Below are 11,491 nucleotides of genomic sequence, written 5' to 3'. Positions count from 1 at the left end.
TGAGGTCTACTTGGATCGATGTGAAATGTTGAAGTTTGGTTTGTTATAGATAACCTCTACAATTTTGTTCAATCTTTTTCTTTTTCTTTTTTAATTTCCGGTCAAGCAATTTTGTTCACTCCTTGCTTCGTATATTTCAGGAACCAAATTGTGTTTGAGCTCAAATTGACTCAACCAGTCTTATAATGAATTTTTAACATATATATATATATATATATATATATATATATATATATATATATATATATATATATATATATATATATATATATATATATATATTCGCCGGCTATTATATTAAATAACTCTACTCGCTAAGGTTTAAATAAGAAACCTTTAAGGTAAGTAATTTTTTCAAATTACCGTTATCTAGTGATCTCTAAAAGTTTTTTCAAGAGACTTTAATTTATTGTTACATTATCAACATCGTTGTCAAATTATTTCTACATATTGTTTATTACGAAATTTAGATTAACTCATTCAAGCAACCTCAGCCCAAATTTCAAGCAAAAATAAAAAAAAGAAGAAGTATAAATTGAAACATTTTATAGATGATAAATGTAAATTGCTTCAGTGCCCTATTTAGGATCCGTTTGGCCATAGATTTTGTTAAGTATTTGCCAAATAGTTTTTGGCAAATACATATTTGTTCATAAATATTATCCATATTTTGGTAAATTCCCAAATCCCAAAATATTACTATTATATTTTTTAAAAATTTCTTCAAACTTTTGTATTTTATAAAAGAGCCTGTCATTTATTATTTTGTAACAATGTTGTTTCGTCTTCTTGGTCACCTGATAGTGTATTATGTAGTTCATTATAAAAATGATAATTTTGTATCAAATTTATTTATGTTCAGGACTATGGTTTGTGATAATGATAATGAATGTTATTGATGAATGTATTGTTGGGTATTTGTGATTGTTTTTAGAACTTATGGGTATAAGTCATGTTTCATATTTTTTTCAAAAAAAAAAAGTGAAATATGTTTTGAAAACTAATGTCCAAACACAATTTCATCTTCAAACCAAATTTCACCCAAATCAGATTTTTCAAAACAAATTTGAGAATTTATGGCCAAACTTCAGCTTAGATTGAGCTGGCATAAAATGCATATGATAGTTACTCCCTACAGGCTTGGCAAACCCCATCTACACATTTCATCTTTTATCAAAGCTAGCTTAGCCTTAGCAATATTGACTCTTTGCAGCTACACCAAGGCAAAGAACAAAATGCATTTACCAATTAAACACAAGGTAGCTTTACATTGGCATGTCCATCTACATATTACTGTCTAATGTACAATCTCGTTGCTCTTCTTTGAACATGTACAGTACATAGAACTTATACGTTATCTTACTTAAGGGGTCAAATCTTATGTATACAAGTTGAATTATAAAATTGGGCCCATGTAACATATGTCCTCATATGTTAAATTCATGTCGTCATCCTTAGGAAACTTGTACATTAGTTTCTGGCATTTCCCTCTCCATATATGAGTCATTTCTAAGTTTCTCATTGACATTCTTATATACCCAGTCATGGCAGATGAAAGTGAGATAATGAAGCTCGACCTCTTGCCGGAAGATTGTATCGTTCAACTTCTCTCCTTCACATCTCCTTATGATGTTTGTCACGCGTCGTTGGTCTCGACTATGGTTCGTGATGCAGCCATATCAGACTTGTTGTGGGAGAAATTCTTGCCATCTGATTATCGACAAATCATCTCAAGATTAGTGTTACCAATTAATTTTGCATCAAAGAAAGAGTTGTTTCTCAAGCTCTTTAGCCCTCTTCTCATCGATGGTGGTCGCAAGGTATGTACGTGCTTTGCTTTGTAATCCTGCTGTAAATTAACAAGACTAGTGAGATGGTTCTTTTCCAAGAAGACAATCTTTCTCGCACGCTCATATTCATAGAAAGCAAATAGATTGATATTTATTCGACAACAATATTAGCGAGTAATCTCAAATGATAAATTGATGACAAAGAACTCTTGCATCTTCTCATTTTCCTTTCTATAACATTACTGCAGACCTTTTCAATTGATAGAATATCAAGTAAAAAGTGTTATATGTTGAGTGCAAGGGAGCTATCAATTGCTTGGTCCACCAATCCCCTCTACTGGTGCTGGAAACCCCTTCTTCACTCAAGGTCCCCTTCTCCTTTAATTTCCTGTTTCTTTCAGTCCTTAATTAATGCCTACTATATCCCAAATATTAGTTATTTATTAGAAAATTAAGGACATAATCTCACAATTTGACTTTAATTTTCGGTAGCTCCTCAAAACTACCCTAATTAAATATATCCTATTTTATGCGTTGCAACAGATTTCCAGAAGGTGTGGAGCTTATAATGGTATGTTGGCTAGAAATTAAAGGAAAGATAAATACTCGAATGTTGTCTCCGCGTACAACATATGGAGCTTACCTCATTGTCAACCTGGCTGGTCGTGCTTTCGGCTTAGACTCCTTACCATCTGAGATATCTGTCAAAGTAGGAGGAGACCATGAATCCAAAGGAATTGTTTTAATACGTCGTAACTATACTAACAGTAGAAAACAAGAATTGGAAAGGGTTCTAATGAGACACAGGGCTGAGACATTGAGATCAAGAGTTGATAATAGAGGAGGGACAGAGCGTGCTTTATGTGACAGAGGAGATGGATGGTTGGAGATTGAATTGGGTGAATTTTATAGTGATGGAGTCAATGATAAAGAAGTAACAATGTGCCTTAGAGAGGTCAAAGGTGAGCACCTCAAAGGAGGGCTTATTGTTGAAGGTATGGAGCTTAGACCCAAGTAATTTATTAGTAAAGGAATTTTTTTTTGTTTATGGGTTGATTGGTTTGTGTAAAAGCATTTTTGCACGAGCACTATTTCGGGTGTGTATGTTACAAAAAGTGCTCTCTTCGATTCGACAACTCAGACCGATGTTTGGTACATAATTTAACTGTCGAATTCTTCACTTAGTGTTCGAACAATTTTCTGTTCAATTCCTTCCAATAGTACTTTCTCCCTATCAATTTACGTGAATTTATTCTTTTTAGTCCGTTTAAAAAAAATAATCACTTTCTAAATTTGAAAATAATTTAACTTTAAACTTCATATTTTATCCTTATTGAAATAATTTATAGTCATACTAATATTTGTGATTTTTGTTGGACCACTAGTTCCAAAATTTTAGTATATTATTTCTTAAACTTTTGTTACCATTTAAATAAGTTCACATAAATTAAAAGGAGGAAATATTATATATGACATATAGTCAGACATCTCTATAACAACATCTCTATATAACAATCATTCACTATAAAAGTCAAATTTTTTCGGAACCGATTTTTATGTTATGTTATAATATATGTCCTTTATAACAGTACCTCACTATAGCAGCCAAAAAAATATCGAACCAAACGAGGTTATTATAAAAAGGTTTGACTGTATTTACATAGTATATCACCTGACCCATCCGTACCACCAAAATGGGCCCATATTTTGGGATCTTACCTGATTGGTCCCATATATATTGCATATATTTTGAAATAAAAATTTTCACGCTAAATAAAACCTAATCCCACCAGCCTTCACTTGTGTAACACTCCTCAAATCTATAAAAGTTTCAAGACGCACTAAATATAGAATTTTTTTTTTAATATTGCCTTGAGTGCATAAATTTTTTACTTCTATTACGGATTTAAACCCTTATGGTTGACTTTTGAGTTACTTCTCTATTTATAAATAATGTGTATACAAGTAAGGGAATATTAATAATTTTAATATTACTAATTATTAAAAATAAGTAGCATTAATTATTAGTTAAGTTTAGAAGGAAAAAAAAAACAAGCCTAAAGCCCATAAAGTGGGAAGGCAAAAGGCTTAAAGCCTTAAACAATACAAAACTAACGTTCTGTTCATTCACGCAAAGGCAGAAGGCTAAAAAGCCTTATACGAAAAAGAGAAACAAAATGCTACGAAACAGAGCAGAGGCCGCCTTGCTGCTCAATAATCACGCAGGCAACGGGAAGTTTTAGGTTTCTTTACAAATCACTAATTCTTGAGCTCAGGTATATAAAATTTCCTATTGTCAATTTTAAAATTTCCTATAAAATTCCCTATATATAAAATTCCCTATTGTCACTAATTCTTGAACTCAGGTATATAAAATTCCCTATTGTCAGAGCAGAGGCCGCCTTGTTGCTTAATATACACGCAGGCAACGGGAAGTTCTAGGTTTCTTTATAAATCAATAATTCTTGAACTCATGTATATAAAATTACCTATTGTTAACTGTCCTACAGTAGTAGCAGGTAAGAATTGAATAGCTAATTCCCTTTTATTTCTGTATCAACAGTAAGTTCCATGTTTAGGTGAGAAACTTTAAAATTAATTAAAATGCACTGATTATTGTAAAATCGATTGTTTGACGGGTATAAATTGGACTGGGCCCTACGTATTGGCTCGAGAAGTTTTGAGGTGAGTTGATACAACCATTTACTAAAGTTGTTTAACTCACAAAAGCACACATACAAGGTGTTTGCTGAATTGCTTAAAAGAGTTAATATTTATTTATTGGAGAGAGTGAGTACTTATTAACTTAGAATTGTTCTAACTAAAGTTTAGATGATTCATTATGATATATGTGCATAAATTTTTAGATTTTTGTTGTCTAGACCGAAAGTCCCACCACAGGCATCGTGATGGCACTTAGTCTCTAAGACTAAGTAAGCCGATTTAAATTATAATTCAAGCCTTTTTTTAATTCAATACAAGTGTCAAAACCAACAGCGGAACAAAAATGAATATAACAACCTCCCAAGATTGGTAATACTGAGTTATGAACTCTAACTGAATACATAGAATGATCACGAGGACGAAATATACAATATTGTTTGATTAAAAATTAACAGTACAATGAAATGAACAAACTCCAAGGGACTGCGACGACCAAGCAGCTCTACCTTGAATCCTTGCGATCACACTCTAACTCTGTCCGGGTCCGATACCTCCACTACCTGGCTCTGCACAATAATGTGCAGAAGTGTAGTATGAGTATACCACGGTCGGTACCCAGTAAGTATCAAGACTAACCTCAGTGGAATAGAGACGAGGTACAGTCAAGACACTCACTAGTCTAATAACCTGTGCGATCTAGTATACAAAATAATACTGGAAAATAACTAGCAATGATAACAACAAAATCAACCAGTGATATAACAACAATGCAACAAGAACATCATAATTATTGCTCAGACGAATAAGGAACACAAGTACAACCAATTAATCAAGTCCTTCAAATATAAATTCTTTCGCCTATATGTTTTTCAAATAATATTCTTTAGGATATAATACTTTCCAATAAATATATTTTCAAGTAAAAGTCACCATGTGACACCTCATTTCACAATCATAAAAATTACGGGTCTCAGCCCACTTTCATATTTTCCACGGCACCTCGTGCCCATGTTTCTATCACCATCACACGGACAACTCACGTGTCAATAATAAAATCATCATATTTTCCCCGGCACATCATGCCCATATTATTTTTATAACTGCACGGACAACTCACGTACCAAAATATCAATGTATATAAGATCCGTAGGATCAATTTATTTTTAATAAAGTAACGTTGAAATCTTTAAATCAAGTAAGAAATCAACAAAGGAATGTATTTATTTTAGAAATCATCTGGGTGGAGAAAATAATATTTTAATTAAAATAAAACATCAGATAAACTACTTATTTGGATATAAAATTTATTAAATTAAAACATACTAGAATTCTTTTCTTTTATTTAAAACAACTCAATCATCAAAAACAAGTACAACCCAAAAATACAAATCCTTAAAGTCTCGTACGAAAAAGTCAAGGTCAACACAATACATCAGGAAATACAAAACACTTAATATTAAGTGAAATAATACATCACGGAAAACACAAGAATTTACAAATTTCGAAAAAACAAAATAACCAAAGGCAAGTACAGCCATAGAGAAATATCAACAAAAGGGCACTCCCGAGGTACCGCCTCGTAGTCCCAAATCATAAATAAATTCACAATCTTTTATTTCTTTATATCAGCGCGGGAGCCTTCACATTAAATTTTAAAGAAAATATTGTTTTTTTTCGAAATAGCATCCCGTGTTTTAGCCACCCTTATCACACCGCATGACTTCTAGTAGTTCCCCTACTAGCCATGCGTTTCGAGCCACCCTTATCTCACTGCATGACTTCTAGTAGTTCCCCTACTAGCCACGTGTTTCAAGCCACCCTTATCTCACCGCATGCGTATCAATATCACAATATTTCTCAAATCGCACCTCAAGTGCCCAAATATCACAGCATAATACAACTTGCACCTCAAGTGCTCACATATCACAAATTGCACATCAAATACTCAAATTTTATTACATATCACAAATTGCACATCAAGTGCTCAAATCTTACAACATATCACAAATTGCACATCAAGTGCTCAATTCTTACAACATATCACAAATTGCACATCAAGTGCTAAAATCTTTCAACATATCAGAAATTGCACATCAATTGCTCAATTCTTACAACATATCACAAATTGTACATCAAGTACTCAATTCTTACAACACATTATATTTCTATAATAAGGAGCCACGACTCGATCATAATGTACACAACATCTTAACAAAATATTCGAGAGTGAACAACTCAACCGAATAATATTTCACAATTTGGTACTTTGCCTCAATATGATTCACGGCCTTTATAATTCAATACCAAATTTTCAACAACGTGAACTGACAAGTAATTCATCCAGGAACAACGCCTCTTTAAAATCAAAACTTCAGGAAATAAATAGATTTATTCATCTTATTAACTAAAATTTTCATTTAAATTATCTGTAGGTAAAATCAATAATGAAAGTATTTTTCATAAAAATGACAACTCAAACAGACACAGAGTTCACATAAAAGTCAAGTGGCAATCACACCAAATTATTATATAAAAATAATCTCGGCAAAAAAGGAACGAGGCGTGACAATAAGGGATTTAATAAGTTACAACAAATTTTCAACTTAATACTTAAGGGCGTCTACGAATTTCAACCGATATAATTTGCACATATAAACCAAGTACGTACTCGTCACCTCGCGTACATGATTTTCAATTACACAATTTCCATATAAGACTCAATGCCTAAGGGGTAATTCCCCCACTCGAGGTTAGGCAAGATACTTACCTCGTTTCACAACCAATTTCAAGATTCCAATAAACCTTTGCCTCGCAAATTCGTGTCCAAAAGCTCCAAATCTAGTCACAAACAATTCAATATACTCTACACGAATCGTAGGAATTAATTCCATATAAAAATATAAATTTTTCAACAAAATCTGAAATTTAACTCAAAAATCGCCCGTGGGACCCACGTCTAGGAATCTGACGAAACTCACAAAATCCAATAACCCATTCAATTATGATTTCACCCATACCAATTTTATCAAATTCCGATATCGGATTGACCTTCAAATGTTCATTTTATATTTTTGGAAAACTTTACAAAAATCTGATTTTTCTTCCATAAATTTACGGATTCATGATGTAAATGAGTATGGAATCATGAAATAAAATCAATATAGGATAAGTAACATTTACCCCAATGTTTACCCATGAAAATCGCTCAAAAATCGCCCAAACCGAGCTCCCCAACTCTATTTTTGTCAAAAATGGTAGAAAACCCCCGTTTACAGGGCCTCAGCTATTTTGGGCGCCACATGTAGCATGGGGCACTGCCTGTGGCTCTATTTACAGTACCTTTAAACATCCTACCCTGGGCGCTGACGGCGACGGAAAATTGTTCCTGACACAAAAATGGGCATAACTTTCTCATACGATGTCCGAATTCGACGATTCTTTTTTATATGGCTCCAAAATGTCACTACGGATCTAATGCTTCAATCAAAAACGAATTTGGAGCTCATTTTCTTAATGTGATACCACGTATTCTTGAAAAATCGATGTCGAAATATAGCAAATCAAGTCCGATTGACCTCAAATTTTGCACACAAGTCATAATACATCATATGAAGCTATTAAAGACTTAAAATAGTATAAGGGAGAGAAATAACTCAAATCGACAAGTCAGGTCATTACATTTGTGTTATTCTTATATGTCATTTTCATGTTGAAAATTCATGAAGAAGCAAGAATCTTTAGAATTACCATGCTTTACATTTAAGGATACCAGTACGAGTATGTATAGGTTGTTCCAAAAGATATTTTGACTTGAATGGTCAAGAAAGTTGATTTAGATCTTAGCGAGGTCACACAGAATAATTAGTTATTAAAGTATTTTTGGGAGTATCCTCTATTCTGAGAAGGGGTCATCGTCCAGGTCGAGAGTCCTGATCAAGGCGTTGACTTACTGAAACTACTTGTGCCAAAGTAGGGAGTACACGAGGTGAGAGTCTCGTTGCTGAGAATTTACTTAGCGAGGCTAAGGTATGATACATAAGCATTAAGAACCATGAAGCGAGTGGCAACTCGTGGATTGGGCCTATTCGATCGGGTTGAGATCAAACCCGTACCGATCACACGATGACTAAGACAGAAATAAGCCAGGATAGTTGGAACTCCCGAAGCATAAAGTGAAGTATTCTTTTTAGATAAGAAAGAAAAAGAAAAGAATTTCTTTTAGAATATTCATAAACTGTTGTTATGCAATTACTTTAGAATTATTCTTAGAAACTTTATGTTTTCCATGCATTTAGAATCTTTGCTTGTAATGTATAGTTTATTAAAGTTTTGTTCCCTATCGTTGATACTCACTGAGTGCAATGGATGGTACTGACATTCTCTTTTGGGAGTCTGCGGTACAATGTAAGAACCGATTTTGTAGGCGAGCATGCTATATATTAGGATTTCCCTCACTTCCAGTGCTATTCGTGAGCTCCGCTTTTGTTCGCGGAGTACTCCTTTGAGTCGTCATTATTTAGCTATTTCTTTGTTTACTTAGAGAACTGGCCAGGAGTCCTGAGCAGTGCGTCAGTTTATTTGTAGAGGCTTCATAGACACAGTCGGTGGGTTAAAATAACTTAGCAGTATTTCAGTAGTTACTACGAACAAAGTTTTGGTATTGGTTATTTTAGACATTTAAATTAATTAAAAGTATTTGATTAAAGTGTTGCCTTGTTGTATATAAATTTGAAGTTATAATAGATTTGATAAGCGCATATGGTTCGCTCGATCAAGTTTAGTGATCGGGTGCTGGTCACAGCTTGTTCAGAAAATGGGTCGTGACAAATTTGGTGTCAGAGCATCAGGTTTATGGAGTCCTAGGAGTCTATGAAGCCGTGTCAGTAGCGTCTTATTTATGGGTATGAAGCGCGTCATACTTATAAATAGGTGGCTACAACCATTTATGAAAAGTTTCATTTTTTTCATACTTTAGATCGTGCAGTAGAGCCTACCTGTAAGAAATTATCTAATGTATTTGTTTCTCCAAAACTAGCAGAAATGGCTCATACTCGCAACTGTGACACCGACACTCAGGATGCTACTCAAGAAACTATTGCTACTATTATGGCTCAAGGTAGAACTAAGAAGGCTTCAACTCAGAAAATGAAGGGTAAATCCGCAAAAGGGGTCCAAGTACCCTGGGTTGAACATGAAGAAGGGGTGGAGCATGATAAGCAAGTACCTTAGGATCCAGTGCCAACCCCAACAATAGTTCCGGCTCAGACAACTATATCTCCAGAGGTGGGTCAGATATTTAATGTTGTCAATAGTGCTATGGAGATATTTAAAGCCTTCATGGCCAACCAGAACAAGAGAAGAGCTGAGATTCCACCTCAATAAGATAGACAGAACAATTCTGAGTCCTCAAGAGTGAATGAATTTTTGAAGTTGAGTCCTTCATTGTTCTGTGGTACTATAGTTGATGAAAATCCAATGTTGTGGCTGGAGGGAATCAAGAAAGCCCTCTGAGCGGTGAAGGCATTTGATGATTGAAGCTCTAGAGTTGGATGCCTACCAGCTTAGAGATGTGGCTGGAGCTTGGTTTGAGATGTGGGAAAAGGAAAGAGATGAAGATGATGATTCGCCTACTTGGGAAGAATTTGAAGAGGCATTCATGGCTAATTTTATACCAAAAGAGGATAGGGAAGCTAAGGCTACAGAGTTCAAGTAGCACAAGCAAGGGAATAAAAGTGTGCAAGACTACTACATGGAATTCATAAGTTTAGCTAAGCATGTTCCTCACTTTGTTAAGACAGAAAAAGCAAAGATCCGCAGGTTTGTTGGCGGTTTGGCTTACCACATTAAGGATACTACATCAGCTGCAGCGGTAAGAATGACAACTTTCTCCTCTGTTGTGGGTTTCGTCAAGCACTTTGAAAAAGACAGACAACAAAGGAGAGAAGAAAAAGAGTATAACAAGAAAGCCCAGACAACAGGCAGGTTTAGTGGTACATCCAGTGGAGGAGGAAAGTGTTCCTTCAATAAGAAGTCATTAGCACCAGCTTAGTCCAGTCATCAGTCAGGTGATGGATCTTCCTTCAAACGTACTCAGAGTTATGAAAACCAGTCTCGCCAGAATCAAAATTTTAGGACACCATCCTCATATAGCTAGAGTCATGTTGAGAAACAACAAGGTCTTTGTGGTACATGTAAGCGACAACATTCAGGTCAGTGCAAGCTCGGGTTGCGGAGACAATGGTCATATAAGGAAAACTGCCCAAAGTTGCAACGTAATTTCAATAGGGGATCAACTCATACTTCTAGTTCCTCAGCTACTACAGTGGCACCACCTCAGGCTCGTGGTTCTCATAATCAGGTCTGGGATGGAGCAGGCAGAGGTGCAGATCGAGTTACTTAGGGAGGGTGGAAACCCCATTTGTTTGCTATACTTGATCGTCATAGTGCAGAGGCATCTGCAGAAGTTATTACAGGTATACTTCTAGTCTGCTCACATAATGCTTATGCCATAATTGATCCAGGTTTAACATTTTCGTACGTGACTCCATACTTTGCAATTAACCTCAGGCTAAACCCTGAACAGCTTAGTGAGCCATTCCTAGTATCTACTCTAGTTGGTGAGTCAGTGAAAGCCACAAGAGTCTATAGAGGTTGTATAGTTTCAGTTCAAGGTCACAACATCGAGGCCGTTCTTATAGAATTAGAAATGGTGGATTTCGATGTGATCATGGATATGGTTTGGTTGTCTTCCTGCTATGCCATGTTAGATTTTCGTGCCAAGATAGTCAGGTTCTAACTTCCAAATGAAGAAATCGTAGAGTGGAAGGGTAGTTCAACATCGCTTGTAGGTAAGTTTATTTATTACCTTAAGGCACAACGAATGATCGGTAAGGAGTGTCTCACCTATTTGGCTCACATCATTAATCCAGAATCAGAACCACTGTCACACCCTTTTTTTCACCTCACTAACCCTTTAAAAGATATAAAGTGATTTTAAAAGTTCAAAAGAGTTTTCAAAAGCCTTCATTGCATTCCGA

At 34.9% G+C, this 11,491-nt stretch overlaps 1 protein-coding gene across 3 annotated transcripts; it reads left to right on the top strand.

Moving 5' to 3' along the window:
• The first annotated feature begins 1,280 nt into the window (after window positions 1–1,280).
• LOC107801494 (F-box protein PP2-B15) lies at window positions 1,281–4,414 on the top strand. 3 transcript variants are annotated; one of them, XM_016624825.2, is made up of 5 exons: window positions 1,281–1,820; window positions 2,039–2,157; window positions 2,334–2,785; window positions 3,928–4,066; window positions 4,157–4,414. In XM_016624825.2, the coding sequence occupies exons 1-5, from the start codon at window positions 1,545–1,547 to the stop codon at window positions 4,230–4,232; spliced, it is 1,062 nt and encodes a 353-aa protein (XP_016480311.1). In that variant the 5' UTR covers window positions 1,281–1,544; the 3' UTR covers window positions 4,233–4,414. The 3 variants fall into 3 exon arrangements, with proteins under 3 accessions (XP_016480311.1, XP_016480312.1, XP_075094628.1); XM_016624826.2 differs by having other exon boundaries at window positions 1,290–1,820; window positions 3,932–4,414; XM_075238527.1 differs by lacking the exons at window positions 3,928–4,066; window positions 4,157–4,414 and having other exon boundaries at window positions 1,293–1,820; window positions 2,334–3,000.
• The last annotated feature ends 7,077 nt before the right edge of the window (window positions 4,415–11,491 follow it).

Source organism: Nicotiana tabacum, chromosome 19, assembly GCF_000715075.1.
Source record: "Nicotiana tabacum cultivar K326 chromosome 19, ASM71507v2, whole genome shotgun sequence".
In the NCBI taxonomy this organism is placed as follows: domain Eukaryota; kingdom Viridiplantae; phylum Streptophyta; class Magnoliopsida; order Solanales; family Solanaceae; genus Nicotiana; species Nicotiana tabacum.
This window is presented reverse-complemented; position numbering and strand designations above follow the sequence as displayed.